Source organism: Staurois parvus, unplaced genomic scaffold (genome assembly GCF_062004578.1).
Source record: "Staurois parvus isolate SC_StPar_1 unplaced genomic scaffold, SC_StPar_1.0 ptg000104l, whole genome shotgun sequence".
Classification (NCBI taxonomy): domain Eukaryota; kingdom Metazoa; phylum Chordata; class Amphibia; order Anura; family Ranidae; genus Staurois; species Staurois parvus.
In genome coordinates, this window is record NW_028317900.1 from 11,637,386 (window position 1) to 11,664,152 (window position 26,767).

The 26,767-nt window shown below is 41.9% G+C and overlaps 1 protein-coding gene across 1 annotated transcript in view; it reads right to left on the reverse strand.

Moving 5' to 3' along the window:
* Positions 1–26,767, reverse strand: part of GALNT16 (polypeptide N-acetylgalactosaminyltransferase 16) — a 206,571-nt gene that overhangs the window by 18,466 nt on the left and 161,338 nt on the right. The window contains exons 10-13 of the mRNA XM_089671333.1: positions 20,960–21,086; positions 12,749–12,841; positions 8,920–9,003; positions 5,167–5,308 (exon numbers count right to left, since the gene is read on the reverse strand). Coding sequence (XP_089527459.1) covers positions 5,167–5,308; positions 8,920–9,003; positions 12,749–12,841; positions 20,960–21,086 — 446 coding nt within the window. The remainder of the gene's footprint in view (positions 1–5,166; positions 5,309–8,919; positions 9,004–12,748; positions 12,842–20,959; positions 21,087–26,767) is intronic.

The following is a 26,767-nucleotide window of genomic DNA, read 5'->3' on the forward strand; positions in this document are numbered from 1 at the left end:
GCACGCACAGCGCGCGCTCTCAGCATATATGTATTTTTTAATTGCACACAAATATGCGGCCACTCAGCGTCAAGGTCCAGATGCCGAAAGGCCACATATTTGCATGCGATCGACGTCAAGGGGTTAAAAATGAAGGTTAAAGGTTAGTTCCCTGTACTGCTTCAGTCCTCTTCCCTGACTTCCTATCTATATGGAGTTTGCATGTTCTCCATGAGCTTGCTTTTGTTTCCTCTGGGTACACTGGTTTTCAGCCATATTTCAAAGACACACTAGGTTAATTGGCTTGTGATGAAACTGGCCCTAGTATATGTGTGTGTATATGTATGAATGTGAGATAATGGCCTCAGCCTGTAAATTCCTTGAATGTACAGTGTGTAAAGCTCTGTGTAAATTGTTGGCACTAAGTGAACACCTGTAATAAATAAATAATGATTTTTGACATACTATATTATTATTATTATACAGGATTTATATAGTGCCGGCAGTTTACACAGTGCTCTACAATATAAGGGAGACAGTACAATTACAATACAGTTCAATACAGAAGGAATAGGAAGGCCCGGCTCATGGAGCTTACAATCTAGAGGAAGGGGAGGTGATACAAAAGGTGATGCTGGGGATGATCTGGTGGAGGTGATTCAAGTACAGTTCTTAGGTGGAGGTGCGGTAGGCTCCCCTGAATGAGTTTTCAAAGATCACCTAAAGGCGGACAGGGTGGGGGCTGTCCAGACATAGCGGGGTGGTAGGGAGTTCCAGAGAAAGAGGGAGGTTCTGGAGAAGTCCTGGAGCACGGCATGGGAGGAGGTGACAAGGGAGTTAGAGAGCAAGATGTCTTGGGAGGAGCGGAGCTGATGATTTGGGCGATATCTGCGGATGAGGTTGGTGATGTACTAGGAGCAGTGTTGTGGATGGCTTTGTACGTTGTGACTAGTATTTTGAATTTTATATGTTGGGCTAATGGAAGTCAGTCGCTGATCAGTTGGTAAGGTGTAAAAGTCTAGCAGCAGTATTCAAAATAGACTGAGGGGAGGGTAGCCTGTGTAAAGGTAGGCCAGTGAGGAGGGAGTTGCAGTAATCAAGGCGGGATAAAATCAAGGCTTGGGTAAGTTGTTTTGTGGTCTCGTTAGTCAGGAAGGGGTGAATTCTGAAAATGTTGCAGAGGTTTAGGCGGCAGGATTTAGTCAGTGATTGGATGTGGGGCCCGAAGGAGAGGTTATAGTCTAGGATTACACTTAGCACCCTGGCATATGGGGTCCCTCCAATGGTTGTGCTGTTGATCTTAATGGTGAAGTCATGAGCAGGAGATCGAGGAGGAGGAAATATTACAAGCTCGGTTTTAGAAAGATTGAGTTTGAAGAAGTGGTGTGACATCCATACTAATATGTCGCTCAGTAGGTTTGTGATACGTGAGGAGATTGAGGGGGTGAGCTGGGGAGTGGAGAAATAGATCTGGGTGTCCTCAGCGTAGAGTTGGTATTGGAAGCCATGGGAGGTTAACAATTGGCCCAAGGAGGTGTAGAGAGAAAAGCAGGGGCTCAAGGACAAAGCCTTGGGGTACCCAAACAGGAAGACAAGCGGAAAAGTTGGTGTATGTGACGCTGAAAGTGCGCTAAGAAAGGTAAGAGGAGAACCAGGAAAAAGCAGTCATGGAGGCCAAGGGAGTGGAGTTTACTGAGGTCAACTGTGTCAAAGGCAGCGGAAAGGTCTAAGAGTATGAGTATAGAGTAATGGCCATTGGTTTTAGCAGTTAGTAGGTTATTATTGACTTTTAGTAGGGCAGTTTCAGAGGAATGTTGTGGGCGGACGTCAGACTGTAGGTGGCAACTCATACGGTTGTGGACAAGGCGCTCAAAAAGCTTGGAGGCAAACGGAAGCAGGGAGATGGGCCTTAAGTTATTCAAATAGGTGGGGTCCAGCAAGGGTTTTTTAAGTATAGGGGTAACCAGTGCATGTTTGAGCAGGGAAGGAAAGGTGAAATCATGTACCAAAATCAGCTCTCAAATCTTCATGCTACACAGGAACACGGAATATGTCACTCACTGTGGTACAGCCCTCTAAAAATTGGGGAATCTTGATACTAGCAAACAAGAGAAAAACAGGGCACACTCTCCTCGTGCATATAAAAGAATTTATTATAATGAAATGACAAATGCATACTCACAAACCAAAAGGTTCTAAAAACAGAAACAGAAGGCCAAAGTGGACTGTCCCAACCGGCGGGGGGTCCTCTGGTGGAAAATGCTAATGCGTTTCGGGAGTCGAACTCCCTTTCTCAGAGGGAAAGATGCCAGTTGAGAGGGAGAGGTTGAAGATGTGGATCAGAGAGTCTATGATAGAGCTACCCTATATGTTAAGGTCAGTATTTTTAGCTGACATGGCGCCACAGAGGGAGGCTGCTGGGCATATGGGTGGGATGTATGATCTGTGGTTACACCCATGGCTGCAATATGTACATTTTTTTGTTGTTGGGTCTAGATATACTTTATTTTAACTACACTAACACCTTCTCCTCTCCCTGTGGAATTTACTTGCACCCCTCCTTACAAGCATGTTATACTTACCTACTCTTTGCAGTGGATTTGCATGGAGCAGCCCTGATCCTCCTCTTCTCAGGTCCCTGCTGGTGTTCCTGGCCCTTCCCCCCCTGTCCCCTGCTGAGTGCCCACAGAGCAAGCACCTATGTGTCCTGAGCGGATAAACGTGGCCCTCCGCGCATCAGTATGCTTAAGTACCCCTGTGGAAACAAGGGTTAATTATTAAATTGCTATTACATAAACGCAAGTAATGCAAAATGCCTCCTACTGTAACATGAATCCTCTATTATCCAGCTACAGTAATACAGTACCACTGTTAATGTGCCAAAAATATATTTTCAGCACACAGACTACCAGGAAAAACATTTTTTTTTATCCAAATATCATTGGCCACATACTGAAAAATATAAAATTTCTAAAATTGTATAGTCAATGAGTATGTTTACTATCAGGGGTGTATTTACCACAAAGCAAACAAGGCATTTGCCTAGGGTAGCATTTTTCAAAGGGGCAGTGGCATTTTTCAGGGGGGCAGTGCCGTCCTCTGGAAGAAGGGATGGAAGAAGGGACATGCGCAGCATGGGGACCAGCTGGGATCCAAGAGAGGCTGCGGGCTGCTTGATGGTGTATGCAAAGCCCGACTCTTGTTCCAGAGGATGTCTGGAGCTGTGAAGGTCAGTGTCTTCTCTCTGTCGCCAGGTTGGGGGGGTTGGCCAGTGTATGGGGGGCAGTGGTAGTGGAAGGCTCTTTTGGGTGGGGTGCTGTTGGTTAATGTAAGGCTCTCTTCGTGGGGGAGGGGGGTGTTGGTCGGTGTCAGGGTCTCTCCGTGGGGGGGAAGCCAATTATTGTGTTGCGTAGGGCAGCACGAAACCTAAACACACCACTGGGAGCTTTATTCACCAATTATTTGTGTATAGTCCCGAGAGAATGACACATTCATTGTGATTTATGGAAGTGGTACAATCTGCTGCAGAGAAATCTCACTACTGGAGACTTCAAATCATTAATCAGTGTCCTCAACAAACTGAAAAACCTAATTTCTGCTTTTATCATAATTGCATGCATGGACAGTGCTTAGGGCAACAGGGTAGGATTAGGGCAATATGTCTGAACATTTGCAAATTGTAATACGTTTTTCCTTTTTTCTCTCCCTTTTATGGCCAACTTTGGACATTTGTGATCAAATTCAGCTACAGAACTACAATGGGATGTTAAAAGGCATCAGAAGGCTCTGTCTTTAGTCAAGATTCAGGAAATCACCTCTCCTGTCTCTTATATGGTAGTCTGTATAGTAGAAAAGTAGATTCTAAAAACACATTCTAGCATTCATTTTACTAAAATAATCACATGACCCAAGGGGTGGAGCTTGTACAAAACAGTGTGTCCAAGTTACTCCAGTGTGTCCAAGGCAGCGTGATGTCTTCAGAGAGCCTTATCTATCCACTATAAGTATAGCTGGCTACAGATTAAAAACTTTTTAGGGAAGTGTTTAGCGATCATTATATTTTCCAAAAATCTCTGTGTAACAGTAATCTCTAAATTTACAGCAGGATACTCCTTTACAAATAGTGATATTTAGGCAACATCAACCTGTTTAAAGGAATATTAAACCCCAAAGCAAATATTTATTGTTTTGCAGCTTATCAACTCTTAAATGTGATGACTGCATAAGTTTTTGTTTTTAGGCTTTCTATCCTTTATTTTCACCTGGTGACCCAGCCAGCAAGTCTGTAGTTTTTCAACAGAACAAGCTGTCCTGTAGATGTAGGATTTAGAGGGATGAGACAAACCATTTACCACTGACAGTGGTACTTACAACGGTAAGGTTTTATTTATTTGTGTAAAACTTTTATCCCAAAAGGAACGAAACTGTTTATTGTAACTGCTTAAAAGTGCTAGCTTGAGTTTAGTTGTTAGTGTAGCTAAATCTGCACTACTCTCCCCCCAGACTTACAGTGGGTTCTCCCCGTGCTCCTTCATCCAAAGTGGAAGCACTCTAAGGCTCCATGCACACTGACTTACAAAAATGACAGTGCTGTTGGCAGTAAAAAAAAAACGCTACTTTTGAACTTTTTTTGTACTAGCATTTAGGAGCCTTTAGCGGGTTATTTTTCTGCTCAAAAACACAAAACAGAAGGGGTTTTTTTTTCTGCCTCTAAATGCTGAGCTTAAAAAATGCCCCTAGACTAACTAATGTTCATGAACACATAGGATAACCTTAGTCGCTTCTACAGGCAAAACGCTAAACTCCAGGAGCAGTGTTTTTTAAGCCAGTGTGCATGGAGCCTAATACAGGAGGTGTATTACTGAGCAGATCACCAGGTGAAAACAGATGGGAAAAAAGACTAAAGAAAACTAATGCAACCATCTCATCTAATGATTGACAAGCTGCTATACTGTATATTTCATTTTTAATTTTGAGTTTAATGCCACTTTATGGATTAAAACATTACCACTTTTAGATCTTCTCCAGTTTAATACTTGCATATCTATTGGTGGCCCCAGGGTAAAATGTCCCTTTTTTGTCTCTTTGTTAAAGTAGTCTTGGATCTTCAGTAATTTCATTGCATTACTAAGGTGACATCATATGAAACACTTTTTAGCAAGGATAGACAAGTTATTTTTCTGTTACCTGTGCAGCCAATGCATTGCTTGCAGTTCCCTTGCAGACTCCCACACCAGCCAGAATATTCCCTGCTGTATCTGGTCCCTGAGACTCCAGGCAGTTTGCTCCCTGCTTTATTATCCCATTGATCACTTCCTTCTCTGGGATCCTGCATGGAGAATGATACGTTTTAACGTATTTAAGAATAAAACGTGTATGGAAAAACTGCAGATCAAACAATCCTAGAATTCATACATGTCACCAATTTTGCCCTTTAGATATGTAGCACTACCCCCCTTAGGAGTTGCTGAGTATTTGGGTCCCCCTATAGTCCTGCAAAGCCAGGCAACACGCATTTTCCAGACTTGCATGCAGGAGTCAGTCATCAGTCCTTGAGCTTGTTTTTTATGTAGAAACAAGGAGAGAAACACAGCGCCTCTAAGTGTAGACTGTTTATTAATTTTAATGCTTAAAACAGTAAGATTAACAACTCACATATTGGAAATGACAAACAGGCTCATAAGGCTTAAGCGTGCAGAGCGCCTTGTCGCCAGATAATGGAACCACAGTGAGAGAGTATGCCGGCTGGTCAGCAGGGAACGCTGGAGGGATGGAGAGCATTGGAGAGATGGAGGAGCGCCTAGTTGTAAAGCCTGGCAGGTCACTGGAAAGTTAGGAGGGGCGGCGTTGGCGTCTGACATCATAGGCATGCAACGCATTTCTGAGCATGTGTGGGGTCCAATGTGGACTGGTGCGCTCCTTCTTCAAGCATTGGAAGAACGATAGTGAAAAGGAGCCTTATATGGAGCAGGGGGGAGTGCATATGGGATACCCAATGGAACCAATGAACTGAGGACAACTTCCTGGAACTATTTACAAGTCTGCTGCAATGCAGTCTCTTTTGTAGAGCTAGCCAGCATCTCTTGTAGTACCACCCGAGAACCCAGATAAACTCCTCTTCTTTACCCAGCTGTCTGGAGGAATCCCTGAGCAGGGGATCCGGTGCCTGTCAAATTAAGACATTAGGCTGCTTAGTAGGTGGCAAATCTGGTTTCCCACTAGAGTGGTTTCCCTATCTAGCCCAGAGGGTGCAGGTCTACTCACTCAGACCTTCTCCTGTGTGGCTGGTGGCTGCTATTTAGGCTTTCTTTCCTTTATTTTCACCTGGTGATCCAGCCAGCAAGTCTGTAGTTTTTCAACAGAACAAGCTGTCCTGTAGATGTAAGATTTAGAGGGATGAGACAAACCATTTACCACTGACAGTGGTACTTACAATGGTAAGGTTTTATTTATTTATGTAAAACTTTTATCCCAAAAGGAACAAAACTGTTGCGTTTTCATCCTGAGTTTTCATCCTTCTCAGCTCTACTGCCTGTAGGTGAGCCCCACTCTCCATCTGGGCCCCCCTCTCAGGCTCCTGCCTTCAGCCTCAAATTCTCTCTCTGTCTTCCCCTCGAATTCTCCTGCAGCTGAGCAGGCTCAATCACTCTCACATTCTCTCTATCTTCCACTCAAACTCTCCTGCAGCTGAGCAGGCTCAATCACTTTTAAGGGTTGCCCTGGACCCTTGCCAAGCCCCCTGTTGGGGATTGGTCAGGGTCCCTCAAACGTATGATCACAGCAACTCCTCAGATCCACCCACTGCTTCTAGACCTTTCTCCAAAGTTCTAGGGCAGGGGGAAATTCCAGAGGGCTGGTCTGCAGAGCCTCTCAGCTCTGACCAAAGTTTGACTCCAGTTAACTCTCACACCCAGGCTGCTACTCAGCCCTCCTAGCTAACAATTGAGGTCAAGCTCCCCCTAGCTGACTAGGAGGGTGGTACATTTACAAAGAAAAAAAAGCTGCAATAGCATTTATGACCCCAGAGACAGTTTATCATCTTAGCAAATGTTTGTGCAGTAAGCTGAAGAGCGCCTACAGGAGATGGAGAAGATGGTGCGTCTAGACCAGTTAGGCCAGGGAACCGAACAATCATTTCCCACCCTTTTATTTACCAGTTACATGCTTAAATCACACTGTACAGGATGAATCATTATTTTTCCATCTAATCCCTGTTTGTGTTCTATCTGCTCTTTGATCTCCTAGTAGGTTATAGCTACTGAAAAAGGGAAGTCAACCTAGCCTCATATATTTATCATCTCAATGGCTGAATGAGAAAGCTACATAACTAAGAGTAGTTATTCTCAATCAGGGTTCCATGGAGCTCTAGGGTTCCTCCAGGGGAGGCTAATGGTTCCTTGAGCTGTGGCTAACTAACCTACCATCTGATGGTACTTGCATAGTTCTAGGTCAACACCACTTGGTAAAGTCAACTTCACGATTGCAAAAATGTCATTCAGGCCACTCCCATAATTCTTCCCACTCACCACCACCAATGTAAGGAGGCATGCCAATGACCCCTGATGGACTAATCATACCGGGGGTACACTGAAAATTATTTCAAGAGTTCCTCTGGGGTAAAAAAGGTTGAGAAATGCCGATTTATAGTGATAAATGAGCAGCCAAGTTTACATATTTAACTTATTAGTCACCCCTTTGGTTTTAGCCCTATGAAAGGCTGCCTTGTGTTTTAAAGTGGAACTGATCTTAACCATTTCAATACCGGGCAATTTTACACCTTCCTGCCCAGGCCATTTTCCAGGTTTCAGCGCTCTCACACTTTGAATGACAATTGCGCGGTCATACAACATTGTACCCAAACTAAAATTTTATCATTTTCTTCACGCAACTAGAGTTTTCTGTTGGTGGTATTTAATCACTGCTGGGGTTTTTATTTTTTGCTAAATTAACAAAAAAAAGACCAAAAATTTTGAAAAAAAAACACGTTTTTCTTTGTTTCTGTTATAAACGTTTACAAATAAATAATTGTTCTTCATAAATTTAGGCCAAGATGTATTCTGCTCCATGTCTTTGGTGAAAATAACCCAAATTAGGATGTTTTATTTAGTTTGTAGGAAAGTTATAGAGTTCACAAACTATGGTATAGATCTGAAAATTGATCAATCCTGAAGTACTGACAACCAATCTAATTTCTTGAGGTCCAAGAAAGTCAGAATAGTACAGATATCCCCAAATGACCCCTTTTTGCAGAGTAGACAGTCCGACATACTTCATAAGAGGAATGGCGAGTTTTTTGAAGTTGTATTTTATTTGTCATAATTTTTCGGAAAATGAAAAAATTTAAAAAATTATTTACCTGAATGACATCGATTCATTCAGGGTTTTTTTTTTTTGTGTGCTTAGCTGTGATTTGGTCACAGCTAATCACATGACATGTGCATGATTGTTGGTGCTAGACAGGCAGGTCTGAGGATTTAAAAAAACTACTTATCTACTGGGATTTGCATGCGCAACCATCTTTAGGGTTTACACTGAATGGTCCGAAAAAGAGACAATATCCAATGAGTGGCAGTTGATGTCAGAGGTCAGAGGAGAATGGGCAGAATCATCAGTTCGAGATGATAGAAAGGCAACAGTAGCTCATGTCAACATGGACCAAAATCTCTGAGGAATGTTTCCAACACCTTGTTGAATTTATGCCACAAAGAATTAAGACAGTTCTGAAGGCAAATGGGAGTCCAATCCGGTACTATAACAGTTTATCTAATAATGTGGCCAGTGATTTTTTTTTTTTTTTGTTCTAGGATTTGATGGAGCTCTAAGGAGACCTATCACAGACAACCACATTTCCAAAGACATAAGGTAAGAATGTTATGTCATAAAGAACCTCTATTAATACCCCAAAATGAAATTTTGGTCTTACTTTCTTGATTTACTTACTTTAGCTCAGGGTAGACATTTTGGAGATACCACTGAAAGGATTTACAGCTCAACTTCTTCCGCAGCTCCACTCTGTCTGTTATACTGCAGGGACCACAAGACACATGAACAATATCAGGATCAGCACAACAACTACACTGCCCAGCAAGTAATGATTACATGATTTTAACTGTATTAAAAGTGTCTTACAATTACTCACAGTATTGCACAATCTCAGGCTTTCAGCTCAGTATTGTAATAAGAAATTATATAATAGAGCACGTATCTCTCAATTCTTCCAACTGTTGACTTTATTAAAAATCAATTCTGAAAAGTATTAAATGAGTCAAAATGAGTGACTGGAACTTGATGTGAGCCATGCTGTCCAACTGTTGGCATCAACTGTGTTTAGCTCAAGAGTAAAATGTGACGGGGGCTCCACTTTCTTTGTCTTCTAGGGCTCAGTGGTGTTATATTTGTCAAATCATTTTTAATTCAGTATGTATTTATGTAGTCATTACTGAATGTTGATCCTGTAAATTCTTGCAAAATTATATATTTGCTTCTTTGACAGAATGAACAGTACTGAAACCAAATATACATACAGTATATGAAGCATTAATAAAGCTTAAAAAAATACACATTTACTACAAAAAACAAGAGATCTTTAGTTTATTTTACTACCAAGTGCAAAGTGCATAGATGTGATGTCATTTTTATATTTTTATTGTCTCAATTTTTCAAGTTATGCCACATGCAATCAGGGCTAAGGATAAGAGAGTACCACCAGGCTTCATGTATGGGGCCCAGGCCAGCAGGGGGGCCCAGGCAGCTGGATGAATCAGATCTGGGCAGGGAGGGTAAATTGCAGGGTGGGGGGGCAATTACTGGAACCGATCCCCTGTATGGATCTCTCTGCAGCAGCTGAAAGCTGGCTTCTTCTCCTCTCCTTCCCACTGGCTTTCAGCTGCTACAGAGAGAGCCATACAGGTGATTGGTTCCAGTAACTGCCCCTCCAATGCACCCAACACCCTCTCTGCACAACATAAGTTTCCCTCAGCTACCCAGGTCCCCCTGTGAGCCCTCACCCCCAGAGTGCTTCCGGTTTCCCTGCTCTCCTTCCCACTGACAGCTGCAAGCACACAATAGGATCCTTCAGGAGGGAAAGTGGAGGTAGGGGCCCATTTGCCAGCCCTTCATTTCCTGAATGAACACAATAAGCGATCAGTATCAATCACTCACTGTGTTCATTCATAACTGAAGCATAGTAAACTGTTTTTTTGGGGGGGGACTGTCAGGTTGGCTGTATGGGGCCCTGTGGTTTCTAACAGCAGCCCTGCATGCAATCCTGAAAGCCCAGCTACTCATTGGAGTTGATTTACCGAGGAGTAAAGCATGTTCTTTCTAAACAGTGAATTTGCATTTTGCAAGAGAAATTTTACTTAGCTTAGTAAAAGCGGGGAAGTTGTCCTGACTTTTATCATCCTATCATGTGCAAGCAAAAATCCTTTTTTTTTTTTACATTTCCTTTAAATGTAATTGGGTAATCTTTGCAAAGTGAATTTTCACCTCATTCACTAAGCTACGTGAAAATTCTTTTAGGCTAGGTTCACACTTGAGCAGGTGGATGCAGAGCAGCCCCAATTCCCGCACCCATAACCACCTGCAGCCACATTGCACTGCTCTGTAGAGATGCGCAGGGCTGCCATTCATTCCTAATGGCACCCCCACACCTCAACCCGCAGCACGTTTGTGTGTGTGCGAACCACAGGGAAATCGCACCATACGATTTCTCTGCAGCAGGGGCGGACTGACCATTTGGAAACTCGGGCACTACCTGGGGTCAGTTGGGGGCCCCATGAGATGCTCCTGGTACCTTTTTCATAGGCTTTTTTGAGTTTGGGCAAGGACACAGGGGCCCCATGATCCCCTACTGCCCAGGGGCCCCATGAGTTGTCAGTCCGCCCCTGCTCTGCAGCTGCATTTTTAAAATGGTGCAGGCACCTTTTTTTTTTTGCAAGAAACACAGATACAGCAGCTAATTCAAATGAATGGACTGCCATGCCTGCTCTAACACGGGCCACAAACCTGCTGAAGTGTCAACCTAGCCTTACAAAGTAAAATTTCACTTTTCAAGGTGTACATGCTAGATTCTTTAGTAATTCAGCCACATTATCTTGAATAAAATTCATCATGAATATTGTATGGTGTGTGTCACGGATCCCTCACACGCCACGCCCACAGCGACTAGCTAATCGAGGGCGCGCATGTACGGCCGTGACAGGGGGTTACGAGGGAATAAAGGGGACTTAACTTTGAATATATGTAAAACCGTATATAATATCAGCCATGACACACTTTCACAGCCCGCACTACCTTTGGCCACCACAAGATGGAGACTCCACTCCAATCCAGCTGGTCGACCACACACTGGCAGATACAAATCTTACATACAATCTGGTGCACTGATTAGAGTTAAGGACCAGTTTAGTAATTACACACCCTTCTAAAGTCCCTCCAGCTACCTACAGCTTGAACCCCGGAGTTAATCACCCTTCCACTGTCCACCCCCCCACCCCTTGCACCAGACACACCACAAAAGGTAGCCTGCCACCACCCAACAGTTTATCCGCAGAACGGTCTGCTGGGACACCCCACACATACAGATCTCCGTCTGGCCGATCTGTTATCTTTTACAATGTGCACGCAATCTGCCCACACACAGTGCAATTGCATACAGATTGGCAACGAGCTTGACCGAGCATTTAAAGGCACTAAAATATAATACAATCTAAGATATGAGCACGTGCTTAAATACACAGAAGTCACTAATTATTTTAAGATTTAATTTCCCGAAAGTGGACAGTGCATAAAATATGTACAAAATATAAAAAGTTACAGAAATACAAGAAATACAAGAAGACACACAAATGACTATTCACTATAAAATAAAAAGGGAATAAAAGACAGAAGTAAAACTTTACCAGTATTTACCCTGCGACTGGAGCAAGTCAGAGAATCAGCAATCCGTTGGTCGATCGAACCAGCTCCGTACGAATCACCAATGTCCCAGTGTCCTGGTACCCCATTTATGGGGATATGGACGTAGGCGGGACATTAGTCCTCGGCCAATTGACCATGGGGGGTGTTCCTGAACCTGCCCACAGGATGTTCTGGGTGTTGACCTGCCCAAGTTCAATCGGGCCAAGACCGGTTTGAAACACCAAGTCGAGGATTGGATTTCTGACACCAGCACATCAGTCCAAACGCGAGAGTACCAAACACCATTCGACTGTCGCCATCCAGCGCCACCTAACCATTTCCTGCATTTTCCTGGCCTTCTGCCTACCCCACAAATATGATGTTTAGTGTCGATGTGGCCTACAGAATGCCCTACAAGAAGGGAGCATGTTCATCTGTCTGCAACTAATATTTTAGCTTTTATGAGAGATTAAACATACCCCTTTTGATGTATGGGTATACCTTTTAGCTCCCTGCTGTCATGAATGTCTGGAGCTACTTCCTTTAAACTGGTTTCACCAGAAGGTGACAACCTTATTAACGCAAAAGGTGTCACATCCCGGAAGGCGGGCTTTCCAGCCTAATTCATGCTAATTGTACCTCATTTCCCCAATGACAATGGACTAAATATACATCCTTAATGACAATTGAATGTCCCTACAGAATATACATCCTTAATGACAATGGAATATCCCTCCAGTTACGATTACACATTGCTACTGATCACATCTTACCTACTCAAATCTGTACATTTATGTCACATGCACGCTACATCATTCACATGTACGTTACAGCGTGTGTTTAAGACAAGGATGTATAGTCAACTCACCTCCCAAATGATTTTCCAATGGCAGAAGGACGTGCCTGATAGTAATACTGCTTGAATTCATCCATCCAAACCTCAGCAGTGCGTTTGGTGTTCCTGAAATTGCAGACCTCAATTTTTTTAACTTAATTTTTAAACTTTATGTCTCATCAATTATTAAAAACCAATTTCCTGTTCCTCATAAACCGCAAATGTGTAATTAAAACAAATAAATTGCCAACAAGATTTGAAAGAAAAAACAACTGCTTTAACTGTGTTTTTTTTTTTTTTATTCTTAGCTTGCTACAATATTTCTTATACTAATAGCAAATAAGAGATGAGCTGTGTATATAAAAAAAAAAAGAAATATTCCTAAAGTGATTTTTTTTAATACCGCTTAGCAATGTAGAGCCTCTGTGCCCTAGAAAATATTATTTCATGTGACACTTTTATGCAAACGAAGCACTACAAAGTCTATTCCCAAAGCTGAAGTCAGAATTGATTGATCAACAAATGTTTTGCAATCTTTGACAGTTGGGCCAATTAATGTTCTACAGCAAGCACGACCATTAATAACATGTTATTACATTTATATGGCTTTATTCTGTACAGGTTTTTATTACAAAATGGACATCTGTCTATTTGTCAGACAACTAACATTCCTGTTATGTGCCTGCTGTTCTCTTATGACCATTTATTGAAAATATTAGTGTATGTAAATGAGCTGCTAATAGCAATTACAACTGTGTGCGCAAAATGACCTAAGCCTGTACAAGAACAAGGATATATGACAGCTATGTAGCTGTGCTATGAAGACTATAGCTGCCAGATTTCATTAAAGGTGACAAAAATGGCAGCTGGTAATTATGTTGTGTGGTATTAAAGCACAGAAGTTGGCCTTATTGCTCCTTTTGTTTTAAAGAAAATATAAAAATATTGTCTTATGTTAGTTTTATAGATTTTTTCTCCATTTATATGATTTTAAACCGACTAAGTACAGTAGTACATGACAAAGAATTCCCAAAGCACTATGGGATTTGTAAAGAGAGAGTACAGGAGACGTTGTCTCCTTTTTATGCAAGCTATGTCTCAATAAAGCAGAACTAAAGTTCTGCTGTCAAAAACAGCGGGTAGGCAGGCTTTTTATCACAGAAGAGACAGGCATGTCTCTTCTGCAATAAAATACACCTACCTGCCTGCTCACTGTCTTTTCTGGTGATCTAAACTGAGCTGTGTAGCTTACATTGCAGACACTGTCCCTGTGTTCCAGGGATGACGACCTTCTAACCATGTGTAGTAGTGATGTCATCCCGTGATGACCAATGAAGATGGTCGAAGACCAGGACCATGGAGAAGATGCTAGCGAGGGATGAGGACTGTTGAAGGTAAGTATCGCTCCCTTTAGTTCTGTTTTTGAAAGAAACCTTACACAGAGCTGTGCGGAGGGAGGGGGTGGGATGATGGGAGATGAGTTAAAGCGAAGTTCCACCTAAAAAAATATAAAATAAAAGTCAGCAGCTACAAAAACTGTAGCTGCTGACTTTTAAAATACAGACACTTACCTGTCCCTTGGTCCAGCGGTGTCCTCACCACCGCTGGTTTCACCAGCCGTCTTCCCTCCCTGGCACCGGCATCTTCAGTGTGGTCACCCGGCTGTGAAAGCTTGCGGCTTCACAGCTGGGTGCCCATTGCACATGCGCAAGAAGCACTGCGCTTTGTGAATGGCCCCTTAGTTTTCTGGGACCTGTCATGTGTCTCAAAAGAGTATGGGGAGGGAGGAGGGGAGGGCAACTTCCACTTCTGATCGCCTAGGCGATTGCAGTGGGAGTGGGTATCTGTCAGATTTGGGTACCCGCTTCCCAAAGGTGCCAATCCTTAACCTCCTTGGCGGTATGATTATTTCAGATTTTTGGTGCTGAAAGCGGTACCATTATGTTGCATGGAAATATGTAGTTTTTTTATTGTAGGCTGTAATTTTTAGGAATAACTCACTGAAATCTGTCCGAACAAGAGTCTATTAAACATCCCGGGTATGATAAAATTTGAAACACGAAATCATAAATTATAATTTAATAAATAATCATAAAAAATAATAATATAATAATAATACATTTAATTCAATAATATAATCAAACCGAAAACACTGAAATTTGAAATAGAGCGCCAAGTTCGTACATTGCTGAGCAAAGTCGCAAAATCGTTTTCAGTGTCTGATGACGAATTTCCCCACGAATCATTATCACTCAATTCTGCAAGTGGTTCTGATTTACTATCGCTGTTCTCTAGCTGGTCTAAAACCGCTTTTGACCTAAAGGGACATTTTTTGGACGCCATGGATTTTTCTAAGTTTCCAGGCAGAAAGACAGACAAAATGTAGGCAGGGCACAGGACAAAGCACTAGGGACAATATGTATGTGAAATGGGTTGAAACAGCAATGTTTTAGTGTGAAAAATGTGTTTTGAAAAAAATGACATTTTTTAAAATTTTCAAATTTCCCGCCGCCGCCCGTACGTCCCGACGTCACGGGGACCGGAACACAGAAGCCGGATGCCGGCATCAGCCGGAGGAGATGGCCGGGGACGCTTCAGGGGACACATCGTGGGAGCGAAGGACAAGGTAAGTGCTGCAGGGACTCCCTATACAGCGCCGCAAGGTAAGCCCGAGTGTAGCTCGGGGTTACCGCTTTTGGTACTAAAACTCTACCCCGAGCTACACTCGGGAATACCGCCAGGGAGGTTAATAGGGAGCGGGGGACAAAGGCTTAAAGTGAAACTTCCACTTTTGGGTGGAGCTCCACTTTACTGCTCAGGTTCATTTACTTGTGTGGCTAAATTTCACCTTGAGCTACTGAACTCTTCAAAGAATAGCTCCACCTGCTGGCTTAAAAGAATACAACAATTTGCAATATTACATGTTTACCTGATTTTACTTTGTTAAGAATGTTATATTTTTAAACATGGCAATATTAAAGTGTATGCCAAGCTCAAACTTTGTTTAGTTTTGGATAGAGTGGAAAAGGTTAGAATCCCTGTCACATTTAAACTGTTATACAAGGTCTGCTAGAAAGATTTAAGATTAGAAAGGCTCTCACTACTTGCCCTGCTGACAATGCTTTAGTGTTTAGTGAAGGACTAAAGCAGCACAGACAGTAGTACAAATGCTACATCCATAGACTAGGGGAAGGCTAGAACTCATTCTTATTTCTGTCTGTGTCCCTTGCACACTTTAAAGTGTTACTAAACCCACAACAGTAAAATCAGTCTGTATATGCAGTAAATCATGCTTGTTATACTCACTGTGGAACCTAAGGGGTTACTCCTCTGTATTGTGGAAAAGGCGGTTTGATCCTGACTTATATGATCCTCCCCTTCTTCCACTGTCCCCCTCTTGTCTCCTGATAAGACATATTGTGTGGAGACACTCTACACATGCTCAGTTTGCTGTGTAGTGCTAGGGAGGTTTTTTCTTCTTAGGGTTTCTTGTGATTAGCACAGGGCCAATCAGCACTGTCCAGACAGAGGTCAGGGGTTCTGCATCCTCCTAGAGCAGAAAGCTTTAACAAGTGCTCTGCTGGACACTGATAGACATCACAAGACTATGAAAGTGACCAAGTTCAATGACCTTATCTATTATAGTGACATAAATAGATGACAAGATATGATATCCGCAAAAATTTAAGGTGCCAGAAATCAATACACGCACTATGGCGTATGGTGAAGTGCAAATATACGCACTATAAACATATGGTGAAGTATAGATGTGATAAGAACGTCCCCAATTGGCGTTTCCAGGTGCATATGTGATTAGTCTCTGATTAGTGTAGATCCGTGATGGTGAAAGATAATATAAAATAAATGGCCGTAGATTGCACTCACCAGACAGCGCAAATGAATGCGCATTTGAGTATTAAGGACCAACTCCTGGTCATCAGCATCAGGTTACTTAAAACATCAGGTCATCTGGTGGACATCAGGGGTGCAGACAGCACACCATCAGGTAGTATTCGGCACCGAGGATGGATTAGCCACCAGGGGAATCACACTAGTAACTTCAGTCAGGTCACATTGGGTATCCTTGTGGAAAAGACTCATATGTGGAAAAGAACCAAATGTTTATAGTGCGTATATTTGCACTTCACCATACGCCATAGTGCGTGTATTGATTTCTGGCACCTTAAATTTTTGCATATATTATATCTTGTCATCTATTTATGTCACTATAATAGATAAGGTCATTGAACTTGGTCACTTTCATATTTTTTAATTTTGTTATATTGGTATCATATAATTTATAATTTATGATTGTATGTGTTTTATCATACTTTTAGCGCTGCATGAGTTTATTTTATTATTGATGAGAGGGTTTGAGGTTTTTACCTTTTCATGCTAGCTGCTCCTTTTTATATGTTTATTCAGCGCTCGTTTTATCTGATTGGATAGACATCACAAGACTGCTCTAACTACTGATGAGAAATGGCATTTATCAGTTTATATTAATTAAAATAATTTCATTTCCATGTTCTATATACTGTGGGAGACCAGATATAGTGACTTCAGGGTCCTGGGTTTAGTAACACTTTAACCACTTTCCTACTGCTCTTCTTCTAAAATTGTCAAAGCGGTAAGAGCTTATTTCTCCAGTGGCATTTAGGAATGTTGCTTGCGGAAATAACCAATTAGGTGACTAGTGTAACAGATAATATGCAAAATCTACTTGCGCTCTTATGTTAAATGATCAATAAATAAGTGTGTATAGCTGCTAACATATGATCCTATACCAATAGATCTGATGAAGTGTAAAAGCAAAAAATGATGTAGCGCTAAAACAAAAAATTTTTTTAATGAAAAGAAATATATAGATACTCTGTTAATAAATCATATTAGGCACATAGTCAATGTAACACAGTAACAAACTCATTAACATGTAAAAGGAAAAATAGTGCGTGATGGAACTAGATGAGTGAGATCTAAAACACATGTGAGACCCCTGCACACAGTGCACATATCAAAAAAGTCCAGTGATCCGTATCACATTCCTTCCACTCATGCAAAATCAATGGACTGTGTATGGACCCGCACACCCCGAAGTGCAACCCAAAACCGGCTGAAATGGCCTCTCACCTCCTATCTGCGACCCTGCAGGGCCACAGAGCATGTAATATCACCACTGGATCAAGATAACATTCCTCTTGGGTAGATGACTTCAAGATATGTCCCCAGTACACTGATTCCATCTCTCCTGTAATATCCTTAATGGTCAGATGAGCAGGGTGGGTCCCAACTCAAATCCCTCCAATTTTTGCCTAATATATAAATAGGCAAAAAACACTTTTTGTCCTGACAGGACAGATGAAAACTACTCCTGCTTCAGATGATCTGAAGCAGGAGTAGTTTTCATCTGTCCTGTCAGGACAAAAAGTGTTTTTTGGGACCCACCCTGCTCATCTGACCATTAAGGATATTACAGGAGAGGTGGAATCAGTGTACTGGGGACATATCTTGAAGTCATCTACCCAAGAGGAATGTTATCTTGATCCAGTGGTGATATTACATGCTCTGTGGCCCTGCAGGGTCGCAGATAGGAGGTGAGAGGCCATTTCAGCCGGTTTTGGATTGCACTTCGGGGTGTGCGGGTCCATACACAGTCCATTGATTTTGCATGAGTGGAAGGAATGTGATACGGATCACTGGACTTTTTTGATATGTGCACTGTGTGCAGGGGTCTCACATGTGTTTTAGATCTCACTCATCTAGTTCCATCACGCACTATTTTTCCTTTTACATGTTAATGAGTGTGTTACTGTGTTACATTGACTATGTGCCTAATATGATTTATTAACAGAGTATCTATATATTTCTTTTCATTAATAATCTTTTTTTGTTTTAGCGCTACATCATTTTTTGCTTTTAGGTGACTAGTGTACCCATAAATGTCTGTGATGGCTTGTTCCATATACACTGTGAAGCCAGTCAATCTGAGTGACTGTGTACCTTGGGATCACTGTGATTGGTCATAGAACCAATATAGTAATCTTTCATCTCCCTTATCCTTTACATTAGCATATTAACCCCCTAATCTTCAACCTCTCTCTGTATACTGTACACCACAGGTGTCAAACACAAGGCCAGCAGACCAAATCTGGCCCTCCAGGCCATTTCATGTGGCCCTTGCACCTCACCTGCAGGTACCCCCTTGTCTTCACCCCCACATTGTCTCAGCAGTCAGCAGCAGAGAGGAGAATAGAACTCCTCTGCCAAATCCTGCACCTCTCAGTGCAGCTATAGCACTCCCTCATCTCTGCCTCCCCTGGTCTCAGCATTCAGCAGACTTTGGTAACTGACTCCGCTTCTCCTCTGGTCTTCCTCCAGACCCTGCACTTTCTGCTTTCCAGCTCTGCCCCCAAAGGGGGTGGTCGGTGATGTTTGGGAGGGTGTGGGATTCTTGACATTTGATGTAGTGGGGGGTGGGGTGCTCATGACATCTAGTCTTACAGATACAACCAGGCCTTTGAGGACAACAATAATGCATTGAAATGGAGTTTGACACCCCACTGTACACTAACCTCTTCATCCCCTCCTCCCTGTATATGACCTGTAATGTTGCTGCATGCAGTGCACCATTACAAAGCACCATGTTTTAACCACATGAACACAAGCATATTTCTTTATTTCTGAAAAATTATTGCAAAAAAAAAAAAAATTAAGATCACCTTGGGATGTCTACTTTCCAAAAGTGATCATTTTTTGGTTGTCCATACTGCCCTGGAATTTTTTATTTTAACAGAAAGCAAGGAAAACATTTTTTTCAAAATGTTTGGTCTATTTTCCTTTTTTAGGTAAAAAAAAATAAAAACCCAGTGGTCATTAAATACTGCCAAAGGAAAGCTCTGAAGTAAAATTAAATAAAATAATTTGGGTACAATGCTGCATGATGGAGTAATGGTCAGCCCCAATATTACAGCACTGAAAATTGAAATATTGCCTGGTAATGAAGGGGTATTACAGGCTGGCTGTGATGGGCACTGATAGGTAGCACTGACAGACACTGATAGGTGGCACTGATGGGTACTGATAGACTGCACTGATGAGGAGGCACTGATTGGCATTGACAGGCAACACTACTGGGCGCTAAAAGGCAGCTCTGATGGGCATTGATATGTGGCATTGATGGGCACTGATATTTGGCATTGATGTGCACTGATTGGCGGCAATAATGGGCACTGAAAGGGAGCACTGATGGGGCTACACTGATAATCAGGGCACTAAAGATCAGTGCCCTGATTATCAGTGTAGATGTCTCCTCCAAGGAATGCCACTTACCGCTCTGTCAGCATGAGGCGAGGACTGCCGATAACTGATATTTATTGTTTACATGTGATCAGCTATAATTGGACACAGCTGATCACATGGTACAGCCTATGTCATTGGCTCCTTACTGCGATCCTAGGGACACAGCACAACAACCCATCACCTTGCCACGCACCCCCAGAGGCATGCTTGCGCACCTAGAGTGAGAGGACATCATATGATGTCTTCTCAGAACACGAGAGCTCCGCCAGTCCGTCATTTCCATATACCGTGGGCAGGAGGCGGTTAATAAATATAGAACTACTCTCAATAATCATGGATATTATTATTAAACCCCATAAACCAGATTGTGGTTTATGTTTAAATGGCTCTTTAATTAGAATTGTATGACATCTTCTGACTTCATGTTTATTAATGGTAAACTGCATATGCTGTCCACCTGTGTTTACCATGTCACATAATACCATGTAGCTGATCATTTTTCATGTGGAATTTGTTCCATCCTGCTTGTCTGTGATCATTCTGTACCCTTGAATACATAATCTGCGGTTTTCTAATTTGAACGTACTAAATTCAAAACGTTTTATGACATATAAACAGAAATGTTTGTTATTTTACTGTTTGCTGTAAATAAAATGTTGCTGCCATCACTATTTGTTCTGTAAAATTTTGGTAAACATTTAAAAATATAAAAACATTACAGTGAAATTCTATTGCAGTGTAGTTTTATTCAAACAGGACATGAAACCATGCAGTCTCCTGTAGCTTCATACACCCAAAGATCCATTAGGATACAACTGCCCTTCTATAATCTGGCATTCTTTGTGGTAGCCCTTGAATGCTAATCTGTTTTATCAAATGTTGTGATATTGTAAAATTCTCTACATGTACTGTATTCAGAAACAGAAATTATTTGCTGCTACATACTTGATGTAGGTTAAAGCATTGCCATCAGGAAAGTCATATGGGTGTCGCTTCCTGAAAACATGTCCAACACGGCTGCAAGGTACAATCTCTAGGCTACCGCCACACATCCAAACACGGAAAGAGAGCTCTGCAAGACAACAAATCAGAGTTAATTTTTTGATAAATTCTGACTGATACGTTACTCAGACGTGACCATATCAATGACAATAGAGCCATGTTGACAAGGTGGCAGTAAAGAGAATGTATAGTCTTTTCTCTGATCTTGTTATATACTGAGATAATGTAAGTCCATCATGCATTTGACAAAATTACATTATTCAGTGGCCTCCCATTGACAAAAGATGAAAGACACCAAGAATAAGCAGTGGAGAAGATGGCAGTTGTGGATGATCAATTACTATGCGTATGGACCTGTGAAGGCTGGAGGAGAGCAGTTCAGGGGGTCGGTCTGCCCTAATGCGCAGGTAATCTATATGACAAAAGGCCGTTCTGCTGCCTGAAGTTAAAGATATATCATTCATTTGTTTAATTGTACTGTTCTGTCTCCAATGGAACGATATACAGTACATGTAGTACTATGTCCCATGTTGTTAAGTGCTTTCTAAGTCTACTTATGAGGTCTGACCTGGCCTTCCTCGCCTCTTGCAGCAACCAATCTGACAATAGCTAGAAGAGAGAGACGGTTGATTCATAATGTTATGAATCATCCATCTCCTTCCTAGCTGTTGTTGGATCGGCCACAACAGGAAGGGAGGGGTGCAGGTTGGACCTCATAACTAAACTTCAAAAACACCTAGAAACTTGGGAAAAAGTATGTGCAGTACTTTGTCTCAAAGGGATCAGGACAATTAAAAAAAGGATAGATTCTGCTTTATGTTTTAAAAAGTATGTTATTATATATGTGCATACAGTAGTTTATTGGTTTTTCACATATTCATGTAGGGGGGTAGGTAGGCAGACCTTCCTCCATGTTCCCTCATTGAGCGCCAAATATAGGGTGACATAAGAGGCCAACCCCCATGGTGTGGGCACTTCTGGGCTACGCTAGGCACCGTGGACAGGGTCACTTGCCCTACACATGGGGTATCTTTACTGTGTCTTGCTCATCAGTGCCCCAGGACAAGGGGACAAGGTGGGGAACAACTGTCATGAAAATTCAACCTTAAAGCGGTCCTCCAAATTAGAGATGGCTGTACACCGCGTATGTTGCATGAATAAACTTGCCTACAGTTAACTCTCTGTTTTGTGTCAATGCATACCTTGACTGTAGCTGCTTTCCATTAGGAGGGATACACTGAGCTTATGCTCACTCCACCCTTCCAGCATATCTCTGTCACCTCCCAAACAGTGACCGTCTAGCGGAGACATCATGCGAGCACATTGTCTTCTCATACTCCCGCACCTGGAGGCAAGGTACTCCGCATCATGTTAACTCTTGCAGAGCTGTCTTCATACCCCAATGTGCTTTAACTGACTCAAGCTGCACACTAAGTTTAGAGGTCCAAATACTTCCATACATCCCTTTAGAATAACTTTGGGCCAGGCACTATAACATTCCAAAGGCTTCCAAACTTCAACATAACAGGAGAAAATCGTCCCAAGCCAGTTCCCTAATTACCATTCCAAGACCACTTCCCCCCTGGGATCCAGACCCCTGTCCCATTTTATCATCACACAGGGCCAGTGGGCTGGACCCAAGAAGCCAGTGAAATTTACCCAAAAACTGCAGCAATAGTTATTAACCATCTCTCCCTTACTAGGGCAGCATACTGGCTAACTACAGTAGGCAACCTGCCTAAACATAGGTTTTGTTTAATGCTTTGCAGAGCTACAACAATAGTTGGGCATACTGCTCCAATGTAAGTCTATGTGCTAACCTGCTCTACAAAAACAATGCACTCCGTGGAAAGCTGATACTGTATCCAGGGGCGGACTGACAACTCATGGGGCCCCCGGGCAATAGGGGATCATGGGGCCCCTGTGTTCTTACCCAAACTCAAAAAAGCCTATGAAAAAGGTACCAGGGGCATTTCATGGGGCCCCCTACTGACCCCGGGCCCTCGGGGAGTGCCAGAGTTTCCAAATGGTCAGTCCGCCCCTGACTGTATCTCTTCAGTAGAGATGAGCTGTAAAAGTTGGTGAAGTTGAGTTTACACTTTAAAAATCTGGTGAAGACTGTCTCAAACTGACTTCAATGCATTTTGCTGAAAATATCCCAAAATTCTGCAATACACCAAAAATGTCAGCAGTTGGAGTTGAGAGTTCTGCCTATAGTTATAGTGTCCACCACAAAAGAAGACCTGCCATGACCTTCAAATGAGACATAAGTGGTTATGCAGTGAAAGGATAGTACCATTAGGTATCAATAAAATCAAATTATTCTTTCAGCCTATGGAAAAATGTCTTCAGAAGCTAAGAAGTGCAACTGATATTCATGCATGCATATTATACATCACAAAGATGTCTCTACACTACTCGATTATTCCAAGCACTGCTCCAAATAGTAACATAACAGAAATCCGAGGCACCAAAAACAGCACAATAGCACAAACTGATATTTCCAGATGCACAGGCACAGAAGAGGTTAATCAGCTGTTTGTTTTACAATCTACACAGTAAACTGTGCACATTTAATATTCTGCAGGATATGGTGCTTCAAATCTCTCTTTTTGCCAAGTTAATCAAGCCTCATAAAATCACAGACACACACCGGAGACAGCCGGTTCACCCACACACTTGCTGCAAATCAAGAGATTTATAGGAAGACTCAGGCAGATAAATAGTTTAACAAGTGACTCATTCTCATTTAATGGTGTAATGGATAAATGGGTTCAAACTGACACATTTTCATAGATATTAAACCGTGGCAAAAAAAGAAAAATATGCAATATTGATTACTCCTGGCACTTAATATTGCATTATACGTTGACACAGTATACATTACGTTGACACAGTATACATTAAAGGTGAATGATGAAGAAACAGAAAATCCAGAAAAAGGTCAGTTGGTAGGGTCCTCCATGCATAGCTTTGTATCCCAGACATCTGCTGCTCTAGTCCCATTGCTTTACACCAGCTATGCTCAAAGCCTGGATGTACAAAGAAGGGAGATGCATAAGCATGGCTGCCCTTAAGAGATTCCCTTCATAAAGGAAGTAGGACCTTTTTTGTTTGATTCTAAAAACAAAATGTGTGCTAGTACATACGGTATATCTACTACATGTTCCTATTTGATGAGACGCTCCTAATTTAGTCCCTATAGGAATGTGTCTTAAAAAGGGAGTTGGTTGCCCCAAATAGAACCATACTGCACAAGTTAAAATTTGGAAGCTTAGGGTTCAGAAAAAAAAGAGTATCTCATATCAATGCATTTTTTTTAGTTTTGGATGGAGTATGCAAGTGAGAGAACTTTTACCTGGTTTTTACTGGTTTAATAAAAAAAGTGAGAGAAGCATTTAGTAAAGATCAAAAGCAGAGGGGGATGTCCGGATGTTGTTCTGGTGACATGCACATTCTAGATCTCTGCTGTCACTCAGGCTTTAGCTATTAAAACAAAGTCCTTCAAGGACCTCCAGTTGCCTAAAACTCTGAGGTCCACTAATCCCTCTGTGAATGTTTTCTTCTGCTGGAAAGCCACTCATGACCTTCTGCTCTTTTTCCTATACAAGACTCAGGACTCTACATTCCCAGCATGTATGACACTGCAGGACTCACCCCAGCCACACCAGGCTCCTACCACAAAGCTGCCCAAGGACCTGCTGATGCAATGTTGGACCTAGTGGCCTGGTGCTCCCCAACCAAATGATTCTAAGGATCAGGGGCAGATTGACAACTCATGGGGCCCCCGGGCAATAGGGGATCATGGGGCCCCTGTGTCCTTGCCCAAACTCAAAAAAGCCTATGAAAAAGGTACCAGGGGCATCTCATGGGGCCCCCTTCTGACCCCGGGCCCTCCGGCAGTGGCCCTGCTAAGGATTATCTCAATTAATGTGGAGCATATACTACTAGAATGAATATAATTTGCTTACCAACTTTGGTGCTTTGGAAAAATATACATTATGTTGTGGAAAATATTTTGTGTTGCACAAGGTTTTTTGTGCAATACAATGTTCTTGCCTTACAGAAGAGGTTACAGCAAGACTGTAATCTATATTACCATATTCATTGAAAGTAGATGTTGTAGAGTAGCAACAAATGTTACTATAAGGGGATACTTTGTTATGCTAGCCTTATATTTACATATATATTTAACTTGTTTCTGGATACTTATATAAAAGACTAATAAAGTTATATGGCATTGCATGATATAGTGATTATTATAAAGGAGTATGGGACCCTGCTATGTGTGTTTTTTAATGTTTTTGAGGAATTTTGGATTAATATTCATAAAGTGTGATTCTTTAGTATACTATGTATGGTACATGGGATACTGTTTTTATGGCCAGTTATGTATATTAATTCATACTGTAAGAGAGGTGTTGGAGACCGATAAAATTCTCTATAGCCTTGAACATTGCCAGACATTATTTTAAAGATTTGCGCCCTCCTCTCAGAATTTCAGAATTTATGTTGGGTTTGGTGAACAACCCACAAACTGATCCCAGGCACATTCACTTATTCCTACTCAAAACATCCAAGGGACTTCCATCTGCAGTAACTCCTTTAAATGATCCTTTTTTTGTCGATGACATACTATTAATGCTTACCCAAATTCTGACCACTCTCCCCACCTTACATGCTTTTATCAAAGAATTTGCATCTCTTTCATGTTATAAGATAAATTACTAAATAACTTGAGTTTGCAGACTTTTGAAATATGTTGTATTTCAGTCCTAATACCGCTTTTCCTAGAATTTACAGAGCATTCAATATTCAGAGCATTCGTTTGACACCCACTTGACTTTTTTTTTAACCTAAGCTACTCTACAAATTCAAAATGATCCCAATGAAAATTATCTTAACTAATCTAACACAATTTCAACAGTATTTCCCTTCATTTATCTGGGGGGAGCATAGCCGTCACAGAGTTGAAAAACAATTTTTTCACAGCCCTTAAATTGCAAGGGGGGGGGGGGGCTAGCGTTCCTGACATCATAAAATTTTATTCCTCACCCCACCTTAGACCAGCAGTGCTCTGGTCCACTCAGTACTCCTGCAATAAATGATATGTGATTGAAAACTAATGGACAGCTGTGGTCCACTGTAATTCTTTGCTCTGAGGGCCCAAAACGAATTTCAGAGGCTTAGACCTATCCTCTAAAGCGGTAATTGCTAAAGGGATATGGAACATTTGCAAAACTAAATTCCAGTTAATGTCCCCCGCTTTCCCCATGGTCATACCTTGACTTGGTCATCCACTGTAATCCCTTGCTCTGAGGGCCTACAACGAATTTCAGAGGCTTAGACCTATCCTCTAAAGCGGTAATTGCTAAAGGGATATGGAACATTTGCAAAACTAAATTCCAGTTAATGTCCCCCGCTTTCCCCATGGTCATACCTTGACTTGGTCATCCACTGTAATCCCTTGCTCTGAGGGCCTACAACGAATTTCAGAGGCTTAGACTTATCCTCTAAAGCAGTAATTGCTAAGAAGATCTGGAACATTTGCAAAACTAAATTCCAGTTAATGTCCCCTGCTTTCCCCATTGTCATACCTTCTTTTTGTGATATAGCAGCACTGAAACTTTTGGTGATTTGTTATAACGTAATAAGTGGTGTGCAGGTCCTGAAGACTTCTCACCAACAAACATGGTGTCCTTCTGGAGGAGGAGTTTATCAAAGTATTCAAAAGACAGGAGTGCCACATTA